General features: G+C 36.0%; 2 protein-coding genes across 2 annotated transcripts; one reads left to right on the top strand and one right to left on the bottom strand.

The window, feature by feature from the left end:
* The first annotated feature begins 591 nt into the window (after nucleotides 1-591).
* Nucleotides 592-3,865, top strand: LOC117927765 (uncharacterized protein At5g01610-like). The gene is made up of 3 exons (XM_034847473.1): nucleotides 592-893; nucleotides 1,925-1,979; nucleotides 3,233-3,865. Exons 1-3 carry the CDS (start codon nucleotides 792-794, stop codon nucleotides 3,610-3,612), a joined length of 537 nt encoding a protein of 178 aa, XP_034703364.1. The 5' UTR covers nucleotides 592-791; the 3' UTR covers nucleotides 3,613-3,865.
* Nucleotides 3,866-4,581: 716 nt separating this feature from the next.
* Nucleotides 4,582-18,817, bottom strand: LOC117928566. The gene is made up of 7 exons (XM_034848509.1): nucleotides 18,397-18,817; nucleotides 15,700-15,811; nucleotides 15,092-15,251; nucleotides 14,096-14,244; nucleotides 13,598-13,749; nucleotides 5,943-6,057; nucleotides 4,582-5,401 (listed from the first exon to the last, which is right to left on the bottom strand). The coding sequence occupies exons 1-7, from the start codon at nucleotides 18,690-18,692 to the stop codon at nucleotides 5,261-5,263; spliced, it is 1,125 nt and encodes a 374-aa protein (XP_034704400.1). The 5' UTR covers nucleotides 18,693-18,817; the 3' UTR covers nucleotides 4,582-5,260.
* Between the last annotated feature and the right edge of the window lie 2,715 nt (nucleotides 18,818-21,532).

The raw sequence follows: 21,532 nt of genomic DNA on the forward strand, positions 1-21,532 counted from the left end.
TTGCACTTGGATTGGACCTTTTCTATAATTTTATGGAACAAATTGAATAATATATAGGATGGGCTTGGGCTAGGCCAAATGGGCTTCCGTTTGAAACAATTTCAATGATTACATATGGCAAACAGCTGGTACTTTTATTAATAGGATGGATAACTAAGCTAATTGGAGAATTTGGAGCTGAACCAAGAGGACATTCGCAGCCGTCTAATTCTCTAACAAGCCTTTCCAACACATACCTGAGCATCGATCATAACCGTCATCATCAACTTTTGAGCTAAAAAAACATATAAAAGTGGCCCCACGGCCCCACCCACCATGTGCAATGGAATACTTCGAGCATCTAATTCTACAAAAGACGAACCATTTATATCTCTCTAACTCCATCCACTATCATCTCCGCTTTTTCCTCAGATCTTTTTCCCTTTGTCAAATTCTTTTCATTATGCCACAATTTTATTTTATTTTTTATTTAGAGAAATTTTATATTTGGAGAACAAACAGATCACAGGGACCGCATACAAATTGCAGAGAATTAAAGGCACTATCACAAATTAAAATACAAGGAAAAAAATTACATGGGAGTGAATCCTTTATTTTTATCGGGATTTGCGAAAAGCGAGCGCCCATTTTTCAAAATTTTCAATCACAGATGAATAATGCATGTATGTCTCTATCTATGCATCCCAGCTGGAGATTTGGGGGTGTGCACCACTCTCATCTCTACTCAATAACAGCCCTTTCATTTAGCCTAAGGAAATTGTGCGTTTGTTAGAGATTGAAAGAGGAGGAAAATGGAGAAAGCTCTTATGAAGGTAAGCAGCTTGAAAGCCGGGAGCTTTTGGATATCAAGCAAAGCCAAGGAGGAGTTCTCTAATATCACTCAGGACATTACGGTAAGTTCTACCCATCGTTTTTCCCCTTCTGTCTTCACTCTTGTTTTTTCCCCCTCTTTCTCTTTACATCCTTGGTAATGATTTTGGGCCATGGATCTTATAATTTCGCTTGATTCAACTTTCCCCATTTTTATGATTTTTCTGGTAATCATGCAAGTGGGGGCTTGTCAACTGAAAATAATCATCAGTGGAATGAGACTTTCTACATTCTTCCATAACAATGAATGATGGATTTTTTTTTCTTTCTTTCTAATTTTTATGAAAAGGAAACGAGACTAACGTGGTTTATGGATAGGATATTTAGTTTTTGCCCTAATTGGCTTGTATACTCGAAGCGTTTCTTCTACAATGCAGACAAATCAACAATTAAATTTTTTGTTCATAATGTCGCTTTGTTCATCAGTTTTGATAAGTTTCAGTTTGTGTCTTTTTTTTTCTTTTTTCCTGATGTGCTTGCACAAATTGAGTTGGAAATTGAGATCCCTTTTCCACTATTCAGTTGTAAATACTTGAAATGTTACAGGACATTTGTTTCAAAAATGGGTTACTCTGCAAGCAAAAACATGAGAAGGTTAGATTCACAAATATGGGGATTATTTCATCCTTTTTAACAAATTAATTCTATTATTTTCAAGAAAAAAAAAAAAAGTGGGGCTGGTTTATTTAGCAAGAAAAAAAAATCTCAATTTCCTGAACTATGAAATGACAAAGTTCCTGAATGTTTGTCATTTTGCAGTATGCATATGACCATGGTAATCTTGAATCCACCTATGGATCTCTTTGGCAAAGACTAGGTAGAAAGACTGTGAATGTGTTGAAATGGGTATGAGGAGGGTATTGACAATAACAAAAAAGCAGTGTCCAAATAACCCTCTCTTTCAGCCCATCATTGCTGTTGCATTTCTATAGTTGGTTGCTCATAATTTCTCAGCATATGTCAAAAGATTGCATATGGTATCTAATATTTAATTGTAACTAGATCTAATGTTGCCACTTTTATTTTTCTCTGAAATTCATTCTTGTTATTGCAGTATATCTCAAATACTGTGGAAGAGAAGGCAAAGTGGGTTTTCAACAAGCTAAAAGGTGCAGAACAAAATGTTACCTTACTTATGTTGATTTAAGTGTGTATAATGTGTGATGTGATAATCATGTAGTTAACCCTTTTCAGGCCTCTAAAAGGGGGAGAAAAATCATCTAACACTCATTTTCAGTGCCTGGTATACTTGATTTTCCACCTACAGCAAGAGGCACATTGTTGTTTTGTAGATGGAAGCTGAAATCATTTCTCTACTGTAGCATAAAGTACAGTATCATTGGAAATTTGGGTCTTGTTTTGATGGAAGCTACCTTAGGACATCGCATAGACTATTACTGGGTTTACTAACTGTTTGGAAGTTGATAGATGAGATGATGATATCACTGGGGCTGTTATCCACCACCTAGGTTTGATTTTGCAACAGGTCACCTGGTTGGGCATACAGAGCAGTGACATGAAGAAGAGGTCCCATTAGTTTCTCTCATCTTATGAGAACATATTTGAAGTTCGGAATAAAACCTTTGGTTTTCATTGGTCAGCTTGGTTACACTCTTTAGTTTCTGATGGATAAATGGAATTGGAAATGCTATGTGAGCACATCATGATCTAAGCTAATCTGGAGATATTTACTTGTGGTGATGTTTGTAGGAAAATTTAGAAAACAAAACTCAGATTACTTAAGCTTCATGTAGACAGTCCTTGACTGCATTGAAATAACCGACGTAGTGATTATGGCACAAAAGATTGGAAGTGTCTGTGAATCGGATTAACCTTTTTATTATCCTTCTAATTGTTGGCTGCAATTGTATTCCTCTGTTTTCTTCTAGGAATGTCAGATCCAACTTTACTGATAATTTCGTATTAAGTGGTCCGGAAATAGGAAAACTGGAGTATTTATGTTGTTTTGATATGCTTCCATGTATACAGGAGTTATTTTAGCTGTATAGTGTATAGTCATTCTGTATGTCTTATAAATTCCCATTTCAGCACTAGGTGAGGTGTAACTTAAGTTCATAGTCTTCTTTGTATTGCTTCTCCTTAACTTCAACTTCAAACTATGCCTTTTATCACTTGTACTTCACTTTCTGATATGGAATGAATTTGATTTTGCAACATCAATGTAATATATAATTTATCGGTCTCTTCAATTATGGCACCAATTAGAGTTTTGATTCCTTATATTTATTCATTTCACTTGTGCATAAACGTCTTTTGACTTTTTAAGTATACATCCATAAAAAATTACACATGTATACTGAATATGAGATGTTTACCGAACACTTGCTCTTTTTTTCTTTAGGAAAGCCAGTGAAAACCTTGCCTGATCTTCTCCGAGAGTACAACTTACCACCTGGCCTCTTTCCCCAGAACATAACATGCTACGAGTTTGATGAATCAAAGGCCAAGCTGACTGTGTACCTTCCCTCTGCCTGTGAAGTCAGCTTCAGCGACTCCTCTGTAATAAGGTATGCAACCAGGGTAAAAGGAATTCTTCTGAGGGGAAAGCTCACAGGAATAGAGGGCATGAAGACCAAGGTCCTGGTATGGGTAAAGGTCACAAATGTTGCAGTTGAAAGCTATAAGTCTGACAAAGTGTGGTTTACAGCGGGTGTGAAGAAGTCAAGACCTAAGGATGCTTATGAAATGCCCCGTGATGCTGTCAGAGTACAAGAATTTTGAGTTTGGATGATTGAAGCTGGAGGACGTGATTGTCGAGACAGAGAGTCAGTAGATGACCTTGGTCTCCAGTAGTGTCTTTTGTTTTATTATGCAAAAGATGAGCTACATTGCAGTTATTCCTTTCCTAGTATGAAATCTCATACTGGTTAGGAGGTTTATGCAAATGTAGATTTTTGGTGGTGGATAAACATAAACTTGATGTGCTCATTATACGATGGTGCAATTAAACCGTCTTCGTGCCTTTGATGTTTAACTGCATCTTTTCTGCATTACTCTAAAAATAATTTGTCAATCTGCCTAAGTTGACATTGGAAAACTCAGTGGAGACTACATGGGTTGCTGTGGAAAAGGGTATGAAACCATTTACAATCCATGAGATGCCCAAATGTTAATACTGAGCGAGTGATGATGCTGACAATCTCAGGTAAAAGGAAATGAATATTTTGTTTTCATTCCTATTTTTTAAATAAAAATAAATTTGGTGTTTCAAATTCTTATGTTTGGATGCACTTAATAATATAAGATTGAAATAATTATTTGTTTTCATTTTGAATATTTGATAACAATTGGAATATGAAAAAAAAACCCTTACACATAATTAAAATTTTTATATTTATTTTGAAAGAATATCATTTAAGAGTTTTCTTTTTGGTTAAATTATAAGATTAAGAAAAATAATATTTATTTAATAAATATAAATTAATTACAAAAAGTAATACAAATCTAATGAAAATATGAAAGTAAAATAGTCCTTTTGAGATATTACATATCATTCTTATACCAAGAGAATTAAAAAAAAAAAAACTCCTCGTAGAGATCAATTGAAATCTCCCATGAGTGTGATTTCATTTTCATCCAAATTATTTTTTTATTTCATTTCCATTATTGTTGAGTTATCTAAATATAGGAATGGATGAGAAAGAATGAGCAAGAAAATGAATAAGATGTCTATTCTGACTCTTCATTCCCTCATACCAAACACGGCCTCAATGCTCAATGCTTCCGTCTTTAGATGAAAGTTTCAAACAGCACATAAAATTTTGAACAAAGTTACAAAAAAAGGCATGTACTATACAACCTTGGGCGTGGACCAGTGCAGATGACAAAGCCCAGTAAGAATGGATAGCTCATGGTGCACGATGAGCCACCATGCACAAACCAACTTCAAAACATTGAAGTCGAAATGAGAACATAAAGAAAACAGCACTGCCAAGGGGGGCGGCAGCAATGATCTTAAGTTTTTCGCCCCACTTGTTGAACTCTGACATGGAAATGGAATTTATCCAAACTTAGAGAATACAGCTGAGATCCTGCTTGCATGAGTGCAACTTATGAACAACTATCCTCATATTCCTATGTTGAGTAAACCCAACATTCTTCTATCATTATTCTACTGCTGGATAAATTTTCTGCAAGCCTCTGATATCTTCTGTTGGTAGAAACATTACAATCAGATGAAAATTAAGGGTGACTAGAGATACCCAAAAAAATTAAAAGCTTACAAAATAATATATAATGACAAACTGTTTTGCTATCATAAATTAGTCAGTTTTGATACAGAAACTTTATTTGGTTGTATCACAAAGAATAACTTGAACTGCATATGTGCTTGTTGGATCACAAAAAATTTGCATATCTGCTTGTTGGTTCACAGAGAAACTGCTGTTGGTTCATGAATAATCTCATATATTGAGATTACATTTTCAATAAATATCAAGTAAATGATGCACCACTCCAGGAGATTTGACCTCCTATTTTGGAGAACTTCTTGAAGAAAATGGATGTTGTGCTGCAAACATTCAAAAAAAAGGGAGTTAAAAAAACATCCACAAAAGTTTCAGGACTGACTGGAATGGATTAGATTTTTATCAGTTATTAACCCTGTTGAAGCCCTCAGGGACACACTGAAACTAAGTCACTGTTGCATGTCAGAATGCTTGGCATATAAAACACAAAAGTTTATTCTTTTCAGGGTAGCATGCATATTAGTAGTATGATTGTTGATATTCCAGTAATAAATTATAAGTCCTTAAGAGGGGGAGTTTGATTTTAGGTTTCCCTATATTTGTTCAAGGAAGTCAGGTGACTTCTTGGCAATGCCTCTTCCTCATGAAAACCTCCTAGGATTGAAACCATCTACCTCATCTGCCTCTCAAAATATGCTATCATTATCATTAATTTAATGAAAATGACAAATGCAAGTCATGTCAAAAACCAATTTGATAAATCAACAACTAAGTACACCTTATCATTCTTCTGCACTTCGACTATATCATAAAAGGAACAAACCCAAAATATGTATTGATAAGATTTAGAAGGGACAGAAATACCTCAACAAATTTTAATTTGAAATCAAGGTTCCCAAAACGTTGTGTGACTTCATACTCCTCCCATAAGTACTCAAATATTTGGGCATATTTTGCATCTCTCCAAGCAATTTCTGATCTGAATAATGTCATAATAGAACTAGGATGAGAAGTGGCCACATGCATGCTTATGCACTAACTCATAATAAAATTCAGTCAACAGAAAAGGGAAGAAAGCCCAAATATTCAAAATCAATTTAACTGAAGTACACAGTAACAACTCAACCAGTCGCAGTTAATCTAAGCTGTGAGAGACTCAGAAAATTCTCATACCAGTTAGTGCATTCTGTTATGCAGAAGAATGGATCCTGGAAATTCAATGATTCATAAGGAACGTTAATTAACTGGGGTTTAACTTGGGTTATAGCATGACTTCAAGAGTCAATGACTGTCAATGAGCAGTGACAAGCCAGGTAAGCCAAACACAGGCCTGAAGAAAGACTTGGCTAGCTTAATGAGCCATGTAATTCCTGGAATAAAGAGCCCAAGCCCCAGCCAAACACAAGACCTTGCAAATCCAGATACCCTCAGCTCACATACAGATATACATATTATGTATATACAAATGTTTTAAGAGGCTAAAGAACTTGCAAAACCATGCAGATACCCTCAGCTCATAAACTTAAACTATTATTAATATTATTAAAATAAAATTCTCAAATAATAAGAAAAATATAATTAAAATTACATAAGAATAAAATAAAAGAATAACATAAAGTTTGTTTAAAAAAAAAAAAAGATTAATTGTTTGGCATTTTCTCCATATGGCTCCATAAAATAGTTTTTAGCATCACCATTGTTTACTCAAGTAAATAGGTAGTTTGCTGACACAAATTTTTACAATTCTCCAAAATTCCTGTCATGTTTTAGTTCCATTCATCATTATTCAAGCTAAAAACATCTTGTTCAATGGTGGCATTGTGCTCACCTGAATCTGTTTTCTCCTTCAGGTAAAAAAGGATTAAGAAATGGGTGGCAAGGTTTGGTTTGGAGTGGAATCAAAATCTTTTCAAATATTTGTTGAAGAGCTTAGAGGGAGGTTAGGCAGAAGAGTTGGAGAGAGGTAGAAGCTTCCCCAGCTAGATTAAGGTTAGGAAGAAGAGTCTTTCTTGGCCGTTAGGAGTGGAAATGTGTTGCAAAGGGAAAGTTGTGACCCCTTTCCACTAGGTTTGGAAGGATGAGGGTAGGGCATACTTGCTTGAGCTACATAGCAATGGGGTAGGTTGTTACCTTCAATACTTCATATGTATTGACAAATAAAAAAAAAAGAAAATTATTGAAATTCAAGGTAAGGGCTTTCCAAGAGGTTGGACTACTCTAGCAAAATGGCTCTAGAGCTTGAGGGTAGCTTACCGTCAGCCCCTTAGACTCTTAACTCAAATGATGGATCAAAGGGCCTCATGGGTAGGACCTGCACCCATGGGGACCCTAGGAGGAAAGCAAGGAGAACCTGGAGGTTTGGTGGGTTAACCCTTAGGAAGCTAAGTGAGGAGGCAACAAGGATGCAAGCCGTGCGCACCCAGGCTGCACGGGCACAGCCCCGTGCCCACTCGCACACAACCCTGCACCCACATGCGCACCTCACGCACTGGGGCGACTTCAACACCTGACATGCACCCTAATGCAACTATGTTGCTAGTGCAGATGGAGTATAAGATTCATGGAGATATTTATTTACTTATTTAATAAATAATCCATAGGTGACTCAAGGGAGCACCAAGGTCAGGCCTTGACTGCACTAAGAGGGCACCATGACATGGCCTTAGGCATGCCTATGGAACTCGGACAACACACTAGCATGCACACATGGGCTCCACGACATGTGTAGCGTGCAACCCCTGGCCACAACGGCACAAGGCATGGTGCTTCCTATCCCCTCCTGACACTAGCACAAGGCATAACTAGGCCATGGGCGCAATGCTATGGCTCGATGCAACAACTACACCAGTGGGTTAGTGGTGCATGGCATGACATGGGCAAGGCACCAATGGGCCTTGCAACAAAATGGAGCCTGACATAAGCCCAAACGCCATGGGCACCCTAACATGACATGGACTCAAGCATCAGTGTTGGGGAAGGCACGTTGATGCATCATAGGGACACAATTGGATGGCTGATGCAAGATGTTGGTTTAGAAATCCCTTGTCTCAAAGGCACCTTGGTGGGCACCCGTTGATAAGAGGCACCTTGTGGGGAGAAGGCACCTTGTTGGGCACTCATCAATAGTGGCACTTTGAAGAGGTGGTTTGAAAGGACTAACATCTAAAGGCATCTTGAGGAGTTGTGTCTGTTGGGAAGAGCACAGGGAGTGCAACAACCTTGGCTCAACATTAAGGGAACAAAAAGATAGTTGATTGGATGTAGGTGGTGCAAAGAGATACCTTAGATTGAACGGGTGTTTCCAGCTAGATGGTTATGGTGGTTGTATAACCACCACCAGGCTCCTAATTTGAATTCAAGAGTTCGAATTCGAAATGCAAACTGTAGGCAATGGGGTATAAAAGCCACCTACTTATCAAAGACAGATATATAGAGAATGCTTGACAAGTTGCAAGCATTGTGTGGGTTCTTTGGCTCTTGTACAAGTGTTGAGACACTTAAACCATTTTTGTAATCTCTTGAAGTTGGTGAATGAACACAAGTTAGGAAAGGTTTCCCATATTTGATTGACTCCTTTTATGTTGCTTTTTTTGAGGCACTTAGAGAAGGTTGGCTAAGAAAGAGTTCTTAGCACTGCACGCTTAGGAAAAAATTGGTGGTGATTTTCTATGGTGTGGCGGCTACCATAGCAAGGAGAGTCTCCTTGCAATTGCAAATGTTTCAAGGAGGGCTAAGCTCAAGGTGAGAGAAGTGGTGTGTTTCTAACTTGACAGGTAGGAAAGGCTAAAGGAGGAGTCTCTACCATGATGCTTAGAAGGTAGATGGGGGGACTTCGCTTATCGGGCTCTAGTGTTATTCATGTTATGAAGATAGGGCATCCAAAGTAGGCACCCAAAAGGGGTATTTGCACCTCTCTTTGTTAAGGGAAGCCCTAATCTTATTTGAGTTTGAAGATGCCCTAAAGTATAGATGGTATTGAGTAGAGGATTGAGATGGTTCAAGGATAAAACTCTACATTTGGATCAATGAATTCAAGAGGTTGGGTGTTTTCGGTTAAGACTTCATGCTAAAGAAGTTTTGATTAGATTAATAAGGTTGCCTTTGCACTTGTAGGATAAAATGCTTTTAAAGAGAGTTGGAGAAGCCTATGGAGGTTTTATGGAAGCGGATGAAGATACCATATTGAGATGCATTTAAATGGACTAGGATCTTGGTGAAGACTAGTACTAGGAAAGTTCGTAGCTTATTGCAGGTGGTGGTGGGGTCGTCTTATTTTGTAATCCAACTATGGTGAGAGATCCTTGCATGGTTGATGTAGGTCATTCCTAATGATGGAAGCTATTGTAGGGAGGTTGGGGAAGATGTGGGGTACCCACACGCTAGTGAGAAGGTAACGGAGTTGAAGTGATTGGTGAAAAAGGAGGTAGAGCACATGTCCTCCTCAATGCAATAGGTGCTTCAAAGGAAACAAAAAAATATTGAGAAAGTCATCTTGATAAAGATTAGTGGGCTTGTCATATGCATCCTCAAAGTGGGTAGGGATGGAAAGGTAGTAAACAACAAATCTCATGTGAGCCTGACAGAAAAGCCTTTATTGTTGAGTTAAAGGGCCCAATCCACTTATGGTGAGTTTAAGGATATGAGCCAAGCTAGGAATTTGTTCCTTTGCTATAAAAGAAAGGCCAAGACGCAAAAGGATTAGTCCATGGGGAGGTGGGTTTAAGCTTAAAGTCTTCTACTAAAACAATTTGTTAGCCTAGGTGGGCTTGGGATGGATAGTGTGGGTATAAGAAGGTATGTGTCCATTAGGCTTTTTTGCACCACCTAAGCTCTCAAAGATTAGACCTAGAGGTAGCAAATGGTTTAAATAAGGTTTGGGGCTTTGAAAGGGGTGAGAACAACCCATGTTGTAGGTGTTCTACCAAGGAGAGGATATCATTGCTTTTAGTGTGTTGGGAGGGGAGAAAATATTCAATAGGTCTCGAGGGCGAGTGTCAATCCTTGTAAGGTATCAATGCCATCCCAACCTCCATTAGCATTCCCTTTGTCTACAACATCGCCAAGCATGGTCGATTTTACTTCTTGCTTAGGTGTGCCTTCCTTTCCTAATTCTTCTTTAAGGTCTAGGTGTTACTCCTCTTCTTCCTTCTTAGAGGGTGGCTCTGTTGTTTTGGACTTAGCAAAGGAGTCCTCATGTTGGAGGACTTTGAATAAGGGTTTTGACGTCAAGCATCAAAAGTATGGGGAAGGGCCTTTGAAGATGATCTTTCAAGATGGTAGATCAATGAGTTCATAAGGGTATATGAAGGGAGTTCGAGAAAGGAGATGGGAGAGAAGCCTTTACCTGTGTCAAGGGGCTCAAGTGAGACATGCTCCTTTAAAGAATTATCATTCCAAACTAGTTGGGTTTAGTAGGTTAATGAGCATGCTAATTGAGGGGTTCATGGAAATTTTGACCATTGTAAGAAAGTTGAAGGCAAGGAAGGATAGAAAAGCTAGGGGCATGATGAAGAAGCGGGGAAAAGGATTCAAAAAACCTAGAGGGAGCTTCAAAAGTTAGAATGGTCCATAAACTATAATGGAGTAGGAAGGAATGAAGGTGGGAGTGAAAAGGGGGTGGTTAGGTTGTTAGATGCAATGGGCCAATAAAAGTGAGAATTATCTCTTGGAATGTACAAGGGATTGATAAGGAGAAAAGATAGGTTATTAAATCCTTAATAAGATTTCAGTAGGCAGATTTGGTGTATTTATAGGAAACAAAAGTTCATAGAATGACAATGGATTTAGTGAGGAGCTTATGGGTAGGACGATGTTTAGATTGGGGTGTAGTGGAGACCTAGGGGGATTGTTGGTGAAATCCTAGTTTTCTAAGATAATAGAATGTTGGAATTGGTTGAAATGGAAGTGGGGGCATTCTCAATTTTATGTTCTTTCAGATGCTGTGAAGATACTTTTGTTTATGTTTTCACTGGGGTTCACAACCCAACCTAGAGTGGAAAGAGGGAGGATATTTGGGCTGAATGGGTGACATTAGAGGTTCATCGGTTCCTTGGTGCATCAAAGGGGATTTAATTTGGTTAGATTCCTGAGTAAAAGAAGAAAGAACGATATTATAACAACTGAATGAAATGATTTTCAAACATTATTAAGGAGTTAAACTTGCACCAAATTTTGTTAACTGGGAACTACTACACTTAGTGTAGAGGTGAAAACAATTAAGCTCATTCTAGACTTGATGATTCCTAGTAGGAAGATTGGGAAAGCCATTTCAATGGCCAATTGCAAACTGTCTTACCAAGGCCAGTTTTGGATCATTCACTCACATTATTTTTTAACCCATGGCTTTGGCATACCATAGCTTTGACAAAGCATGCTTGGGTGGTAGATGTCTGATCAGAAAAGTGAGGGAAGGCATTGGAACCCCTTGCTTTTCAAGGAAATTGAATGGCTGGGAGATGAAAAGGGTTGAGGCCTTCCTCTTAAGGCCTCAAGGCAAGATTGTGAGAAGGGATGAAGAAGATAGGATGAAATAGATAAATGCAAATAAGGGTAAATTTTCAATCGAATTCTTTTACCTTTTTCAGGATAAGAAAGAGTGAAAGAGTTCCTTATGAGGTTATAGAATTCAATGGTTCTAACGAAAAGTAGGATTTTTTTGCATAGGAAGCTTCTTAGGAAAGGTTTTGACTATGGATTTGATACAAAGGAGGGGGTGGTCTTTGGTAAACGGATGTTTTCTTTCTAAGGAAGATGAAGAGTTAGTAAATCACATCCTTCTGCATTTGTCAAAGTTAGATTGTTATAAAGTTCGGTGTTATCCTTTTTCAGGGTTGTGTGGGTGATATCAAGTTCAATAAGAGAAATCATTTTAGAGTGGAATTATTCTTTTATGGGAAACAAGTAAAAAAAGGTTTAGAGAGTTATCCCATTGTACGCGTTTTGGTCTTTGTTGTTTGGTTCTTTGTAGAAGGAAAGGAATCAGGGAGTATTTGAAAGCAAAGAAATGTCTAATCAAGTGCTCAAATCCACGTTTCTCTGTAATCTTTTATTGTTGGTTAGGATGTACATAGATGGGGGATGCCAATCCATCATAGATTTTATGGATTGGTAGGGGTCTTCGTGAAAAGGCTTTTGTGTTTTATGCCCCCTACTTTTTTGAATTGCTTCTTGACACCCTTTGTATACAACTTGCGTACTTCAATGTTCTTTGTGTTAGGCGTTGTTAGCATGTATCATACCAAAAGCCTAAAACTCATTAAAGCTCATTAATTGTCGAGGCCTAAGCCTCTTATAAAATATATTATATATATGTATGTATGTATATATATATATATACCAAAAGCCCATAAAGGTCAAAACCTTTTAGAACCATCAGTGCTTGAAGCTTAAGCCTCAATTACCTTGTAGTGAGATTGGTCTAAAGGCTAATTGACAATATATGGCCTTGAGTGAAGCCTCAGTGTGTAAGACTTAATGGCCTTTCAAAATACTTTCTCCTCTCTCTCTCTCTCTCTTTATATATATATATATAAAGGGAGAGCATTTTAACCCATGTTATTTTTTATCGATCCAAAAACATCCAATAGTCAAAAGTCCAAAGAGAAAAATAGATAACCTATTAAATAAACAGGAATAACAATTGATAGTGTAAATTCACCCTTCTCAGTGGCATCCCAACCACCAATCCCTCAACCCCGACCCCAATCCTCTCTTCTCAACAAGCAAGGTGCCTCTGCTGTGTTGGAACCAACTCCGACCCCATAATAAATTCTGGAAGATGGCAATCAGGAGACCACAAGCATTGTTTCCCTTTTGAGAGAGGGGAAAAAAACCAAAGCAAAATCAATTAGACGAACCAAATTTCAAAACAACAGATTGTCTCGGTACTCTGGTTCTTGCCCCTTTTCCTGTTCAGGAGAGGGGAGGTGTTGGTTTGGGAGGAATTGATTTTCTTGTTTGGACACAGTTTCCAGTAAACAAAATGGCAAACAGTGAGCTAAAGCTGTTAATGGGGAAGTAAGCCTCCTGTGACATTCAGTGCACTAAACTTGTAGTTTGTAAGTTTAAGGCCCCTCCTCCTTCCAACTTCTGTCCATGAAGACATACATGACTTATATAACCATTGACCTAGAGTTCGAATTTTCTGGATCACATCTTGGAGTGCTGCCCAAGAGAAAACCAGTGTGATCCGAACCAAAAAAGCATTCATGTTTGTCTCTCCAATTGGATGACAGTCCAAGGAAAACCCACTGGATGAACCTCAGCAAAATTTGTTCCACTTTTTGCCATTCCTCAACCTTTTTAATTTTCTTATCTTCAACTACATAAGTTTGATTTATTATTATTATTATTGTTCCACTTTTCACTTTTTGCTAGAGCTCAACTTTTTGCTATTATTATTATTTGTTTTACATAAGAAGAAAAAAAAAAAAAAAAGAGATTTGTGCACTTGTCACCTGCAGAGAGATATAGCCCCATATTGAAGTGCAATATGAAATGAGAAATCCTAGTGGTTTTACCTCTCAAAGAGTCCAACTTTGAGAATGACATCGGCTAGGTTTGAATTGGCTTTTCCAACAAGTTGGAAGAGCTTCCTCCTATCCATTGTGAAAGTTCCAGTTTTCTCCATTCCACGATTTATATCTGTAAATTCTTCAACCATACCATCAATCTGAGGGAGAAAGGGAGAATATTAATATTTATTATTAAAAAAATTCGAATTTAGTTCCATTAAAACTACATTATAAACGGCATGTTGTTTCAAGAAAATACAACTATGTCTCAGTGGCATAATGATCAGCAACGAAGATACAAGCATTACAAATCTTTTGAATTTAGATGCCAAAATAATTGAAAGAGATTTTGATATCCATCATGCTATAGCTTACAAGAAATTGAACACATGAAAGATTGAAATCCATCATGCAATAGCTACAAGAAAACCCACATCTATTCCTCAACTTAATAGCCCACAAAATTTGCCTAAAAATAGATTATGTTGGCTTCCGAAAATATACCTGTGAAACAAAATAATCCAGAGCAATACTTTGGCCAAGCACACGTCCAATAATGCGGATACCATCAATGTCCAGATTTTTAAGAACAATGTAGTCGGTACCTCCCTGCATATCCTCAGCCAAGACTGGATTTTGTTTTACAGCATAATCTGATACACAGAAACAAAGAAGAACCAAAAAAAGCAGAAATTTATACCAGCCTAAAATCTTCAAAACTTAAAAAATAAAAAATGAAAAAGAAAATGTGACTAGCAATAGCATGTTATACTGGAATAGACATGGCAAAATATGGAATATCAACACTGCTGGATACAGTAAACTATGAGCAGCAATGTTCATGAATTGTAGAAGTAAAAAAATGAACTTGCTGTGCTAATTGTTACACAGACAGTATCATAGCAGAAAAGAATAAAAACTTAACAAGGAACAAAACAAAATTAGTGCTTTTTTTGTAAATAAGCATACAGCCTGATAATAACAGCCTATGCAACTAAAGGCTAATACCTTTTGCACTATAGAATTTCCCTGACCAATGATTAATTCAACCATGGAAAAGCAATACCATAAGAAGGAAGATAGTTTTATCATGTTCTGTTAAACGTAAGAGTACAAATGACAAAACCATATTGTTCATATTGAAATGCAATATGAGTTAATTGATCATTTCAAAACCTAATGACAGTTCATCAAACAAAACCATGAAACAATTCAAGTGGATTTTTACATTATGAAACCCATTCCACCCTCAACAGAGAGCAGAGGGCAACTAAGTTAGGAAACCAAATTGCATTCTAAAGTAAACCATGATTAGCAGGAGTTAGTTTCCTCCAAACAGTTCTGGAGTCATATTGGATGATGATATGAGTATTAGGTAAAGACAATTTGAAATGGTGGAACTCTCAGGTAATTCGCAATTCCAGATGATCTAAATAAACATTGAATATAAATGAATTCAAAAGAAACTGGAAATATTAGGGTCTTCCAGAAGAAATTTACCATCTTTCCTCATCTCAGGTAGCAATCCAGAAGCATATCTTCTAACAATTTTCAGATAAGCTTCAACTTCATTGTCCACAATGTTAAATAGGACAGCAGATCCATATTGGAATACAACCATATAATGACAGCAGCCCACATTATCTTCACCTCCAATGCCCTAAAATCAAAGTTATTGTGCCATCAAAAAGGGCTATCATACACATCATATTAGTTAGTTCAACGTTTTTATCATAGAACCTATTTATACATCCAGTTCCAATGCCCTCAATAGGCACTACAACATGCCTCAATCTTGATTCAACAACAAAGAAACATTCTTTTAATTAAGGGCAATTAGAAGTGGCAAAGCCTAAGACAACTAGGAGAACCTAACCCATCAAAATAAAGGCAATTAAGTGCCTTGTGTAAAAAAATAACTAATTAAGTAACATTCTTCCTATACCCGTTATCATTACCCTCATAAGCTATACTAACAACTTAAAATGACACAAAAATATCTTCTAATATCACGAAGTGTCATACAGATTGAAAGACCAAGATAGTTAGAAATTTAACCAAGTAGTAGAAGGTGAATCGAATATATGCTGTTTGTTGAATAATCTTACAGTGATTTCTGAAGGGAAATCGTAATATCTGAGAACAATATAATTTGCTGAACGAGAGGAAGGAGGAACAATATTGCTCCAATGCTCAGCTTGCATGCTCCTTAAATCAATACTGCCAAAACCATGAATCTGAGAAAGCCAAATCATACAGAAAAAATAAAATAACATAAATGAAATTAAAAAACAAAAAAAAAAAAAAAAAAAAAAAAAAAAACAGAGCAACAGAGAAAGGTGAATAAGGGAGGAGCCCAGAACAGAAGTATTCAGAGAAGAGAATGTAGAGGAAGAAAAACAAGCCCAGTAAGGAGCTTCAACATAATATAACAAAAGGCCAACAAGCAAAACCAAAGAGGAATAAAGACATGCATTGAACCTGTCAAATAATAAAAACCTACAAAGGTAGAATGCAAGAGAAAAAAATTCAACAAGCTGCAAACAGTGGACTCCAGATACTAAGAGCGATGGTTTGGAATAAAAAGGCTGCTCAGGATTAATAGCTTATCACCAGAGACCATCTGTCCTTAGGAAAAAATTTCATTGACCAGAATATAGTTCTCCTAGTGGATAGATTCACCAAGACCAGCTGTTGCACTTCCAACTTTAGCTCATCTACATGCACCCCCCAGTATCATATCCAGCTTCAGACTCAGAAACAGTAAATAAAGGTAGAGTTAAAGCAATGGTTAAGGTACAGTTGGAATCCAACAGAAAGGGCCCTTTGCAAAGATTCTTGAAGATGAAACATCAAATCAGTTTCAATCAGATTCCACATGAATATGAGAATCTGGTCTTTAAGAAGGCAACAAACAGAACAAAAGTAGCACTAGAGTTGATTAAGCAGGGATTCAAACATAAACTAAGAAGATGCAATGATAACTGGATGAAAATATCAACAGGAAATTAAAGAATAATGAGAGCTTTATTTATTAATTTCTTTTAATTAAATAAACAATGAAAAAGAAAAAAGAAAAGAAATAAATTGTGCCATGAAGCCAAAATATTCCCCACTTTGAAAAACTAACTTCTATGTGTTTGAAATTGTAAATATTACCTCAAATGGACATGTTATTTTATAAAAAGTGATTTTTGTGAAATGGGTATAAAAAGTTTGATGGAGAGTATTTTTGTCCAAAAAAGGTCATTATTTGTGTTTTGGAAAAGTGGAGGTCATTTTTGCAAAATAGGTCATATTTTCACCCTTCTAATAAAATAAATAAAATAAAATAAAAATCCCCTAAATTACTGAGTAAGCAAGGAATTGAAATTTTCTTAGGCTGAACTCCTAGAAAAAATTCTCACACAACCATAATTCCAATTAGCATTAACTACAGGGACCAAATATCTCAAACAGCTATAGAATAGGTAAAGAGCCCCATCCATCCTGTGAAGGTTATCAGTGTATTTTCTTGGTTGCTCCAAATGAATGTCCTTCTGTATTTAGTGGTGGACTGAGATAAGTACCTTAACACATTATTTGTAATTTTTGGTCTTTATGCTTGTGTATGAAACAAACTAGCCATGGTTATTGATGTGTTTTTTCTTTTGGTATAATGTTGCATCTATCCTTGCAGCTGCTTGGACAAACAGACAACTATTGCTGAATAAAACTTAAATTCATCAAATTCCTTAAATTACCACCAGCTTTAGAGCTTTAGTGCAATAGAAAAAAAAAAAGCGGGGCCACTTTGAAGACCAAACCAATTTTCTCAATCATCTATGAGATGACAGTATTTCTTAATCTTGTATGCTGAAATAATAAAAGAGCATTTTTTGTCAATATGGATTTGATTTATGATCACCAGTGTATTTTCTAATCCCAATGTTTCAGAACATATATATGGATCTCATAACAAGGACCATCCCACTTCTATATATTTATTTAAACCTTGTGAATTCAGATACTCAAGCCAGTGCTGCAACTGCCAATACCTGAAATCTTAAACCACTAGTCACATTTGGAATGTTGGAATAGAGAATAGGAATGGCAATTCCACTCCTATTTATTAATGTGTTTGCATTGTTTTTTAAGAATGAGAATAGAAATAAAAAATTTGTTAGTATGGAAACCAAGTCGCATTCTCACTAGTATTTTGATTTCTCTTTTCTATATGGTATTATGATTTACCTTTGTTTTTAATTCTTGTTTCATTCTCATTTCCACATATCAAACGTACTCTCCTATTCCCACATACCCAATGCACCTTGGGTGTGTTTGGTACCTGGGAATAGGAATGGAACAAGAATGGAAATAGATGGAGATCACAATACCATATGGAATGGAATGGATTTTCCCATTCCCATTCCTTATTCCGGCATTCCAAACATGCCCTTCAACCCATGTGTTTCCGTCCCCCCTTCAAGTGTCTAATGCCTCCCTCCAATTCATTCCATCCTCTTCTGTAGTAAGATAAGAGTAATTCCTTTTCTATGGTGGGTTGAAAAAGAAAATAAAAACATTAAACACATTTTACAATAGAAAGATATCTGAATATCATTCAAGTTCTTATCAATTGATGCAATTAAACCTCAAGTCCAGAACAACAATCCATTCTGCTGCGTCCAGAACAAGGGTTGAATTCAACTTTTCGTTTTCTTTTCCACTATTTTCTCAATAAAGCCCAAAAAACGAAAAACGAAAAACAGCCCCATGTAAAAAAATAGTAGATACAGATAAAAGAAGAAGATGAAGCAGCAGACCTAGTGCAAAGGAAGAAAGCCTTGACAGGGATTTTTTCCGATCCATCGTCCTCCCTGGGTTGGAAGATGTAGTCGTGAGGAAAATCATGAGACCCGGAAACAAAGTCATTGGCGTACACGGAGGCCGGAGATGGGAGTGCCGAAAACGGGAAGAATCTGAAGTAGCGTGAAATGGGATTTGAAGGAAATGGGAGGTAGCGAAGAGGAGTGAAAGGGCGGCAGAAGTAAGGAGTAGGATATTTGGACGTGCTGGTGAGGAGGGTTCCAAGGAGAATGGAACATCTCCATTTCCCCATTCACTCCAAGCAGCGATTCACCTCCTCCCAGTTTGTTTTCCAATCGTCGATTCCTGTTTCATTTTCCAATCATCATCAACCGCCTAACGTTTCATTTTCTTTTGCGTCAAGGTTTTTTCAATTTATTTTCCTTTTCTAAGTTCCTAATTTTACTAACCAACAAACATGCATACATATATATATATATATATATATACCACTTGAATATTTGTAAAATTAAATAATTATTAGATTTCTTTGGACTCAACAAAACAATTCTAAAAAAAATACACAATTTTTAAAAGAGTTAAAAAAATAATAATTTTGAATTATTTTTTAGAACAAAATTCCATTTTGATAACATGAAAATTAGTTTTTTTTTTTTTTTACTCTTCATCAAAGTACTCTATAATTAAATAATATGTAAAAGTTTCTAAATTATTCTCAATTGTATGCTCAAAAAATCTATAAAAAATAAAAAATAAAAACTTCTCAAAAATATTCTAAAAGTTCTATTTAAAAAATCAATTGGTAGAAAATAATATATTTTAAAAAATTTTGACAAACATATTTTCCAAATTAAAAAAATTGGAGGACCTGAGCATAAGTGTGGTTACCCTTCAATAAAGGCCTTGACAGAGAGCGCAAGTGCAACAAATGCTATTGGCAACTCTTTTGATTTTGCCTGCAACACAAATCACACAAATTAAGGCATGTGACATGTTCCCTATGTTGGAACACCTATAAAAATCTATTGAAGGCCTAGATCTCTCTAAAGGCGGCTGCATTTAGAGATCCTAAGTGCAACATAAACTAATTATGCCTAAACATATTATAGGATGCACAAAACAATAGACAACATAACTAAGATTTGGATATTCCCAAATCTATTCCAATCAATGAAGAATAATCTTGAAGACCTAGAGATCCTTTGTTGAATGATTCTTCATTGGATTTTGATAATAGAGAAAAGTGAACTTTTCTCAAAGGATGGAGGTCAAGATTCTCTCTGAATCTTTCTTTAGAAGACAATAATGAACAAGACGTCTAACCCTCAATTCTAAGAGGGTTTATATAAACCTTCTTGTAAGCATAAGTGACTTGAACTTGGATCACTTAATCTAACCTATTTGCTCCTAATTAATAAATTACTTCTATTGAGGTTCAATTAATCAATTAGCCATTTTAGAAAGACAATTCATAAGATTTTGTGCAATCTTCTTTTTTTACCAAAATGTCATAATGCACACATACGAATAAAAACCCAATATCCCTTAAAATAATATGTTACCATGAAGTGTAAGCTCAAGTGGGGATTACTAAGACCTATAGGAAAATACTGATTTCCTCAAAATCCAATTTTAAAAATGACTCAACATCCCACGATAGATAATCAATTACACTTCATGATCTTATAAAATTAAATTGAGAAATAAATTTATTAAATTCAATTTAATGAATTTCTTAGGTTTGTACCTACTAACCACTGCATGTAAAATCCCCATGAAGTGATATCCATAATCTAACGACGTAGAAGATCTTAACGTCTCAAGATTACCTCTACCATCCTTAAGTCTCAGATCCTTCTATTATATGACCAACTAATATACTCTAATTCACTTAGAGCATATGTTAAATTCCACTAAAGGAATTGCTATGATGTCATAATTTTATGATCACAAGTCCTTAGGATCATATAAGGGAACACATCGTGTCAATCTCATGAGATGTCATGGTGTCTATCTCAAGAATACCTAATGTCACATGCTTTAATCAACAATGACTCAATCCATAAGGAATATATTATTATCTCAAGGTTTTACTTGTAGGTTAAAGCTATTGAAGACCTTAACACTAACTCCATATTCTCTCAAGGTTGAGAGTTCATGTAACATAGTAGCTTAGTAAAATTATGACTACTTGATAGTTAATGTCATAATACATCATAGTGTTGGGATAAAGCTAACATGACATGATGTAATAGAATAGATTCATAAATAAATTTATTTATTATGATTTTGATTCTTTATTATCCTTATTTGCATTAATTGTATTTTGAGAATTTATGCCCCTATCACTTACATTGTATATGACTTGAGTGTATTAGTAGTTGCATAGAAGGTCCAAGTCATGGGTTTCTTATAAGATGATAAGTTATCTACAATTGGTTCATGGATTTAGGGAATCCATTAGAGTTTGTAGTGCATTACCTCATAATTAGATGGATGACTTGTCTTGGTCATCAAGATGGTTTTCCCATGGTGAGATACTAGTGTGTATAATTATACATTGAACATGACTTATAATGAATCATGACATTAGCTACTGAGTTGTCATGATTCACCATGCTACTATGCTACATGAACTCTCAACCTTGAAAGGATATTGAAATTGTATTAAAGTTAATAGGAGGCTTTGACCTATGGGTGACACCCTAAGGTGGTCATATATTATTCCCTATATGATGGAGTCAATACTAATGGAGACTAATGACAATAGGTGTTCTTGATAGAGATATCATGATATCTCATAGGGTTGAGACAATGTGTTCTCTAAGATGATCCTAAGAATATGTGATTAGGAAAACTATAGTTTTAGTAATTCCTCAAGTAGAATTTGACATATGCTCTTTTTGAGTAAGAGTATCTCCATGGATCACATAGTAAGAGGATTTGTAACTCAAGAATTGGATAATTTTGAGAGGATGATAACTCATACATTATTAGACTGTGGGCATCAATTCATAGGGAGTTTGCATGCAGTGGATAGTAGATCACAAACCCAAGTTTATTCTCATTGTAATTTCATAGGATATTGGAGCATAGTTGACTATCTTTATTAGATATTAAGTCAACTTTATA

This window comes from Vitis riparia, chromosome 1, assembly GCF_004353265.1.
Source record: "Vitis riparia cultivar Riparia Gloire de Montpellier isolate 1030 chromosome 1, EGFV_Vit.rip_1.0, whole genome shotgun sequence".
Classification (NCBI taxonomy): domain Eukaryota; kingdom Viridiplantae; phylum Streptophyta; class Magnoliopsida; order Vitales; family Vitaceae; genus Vitis; species Vitis riparia.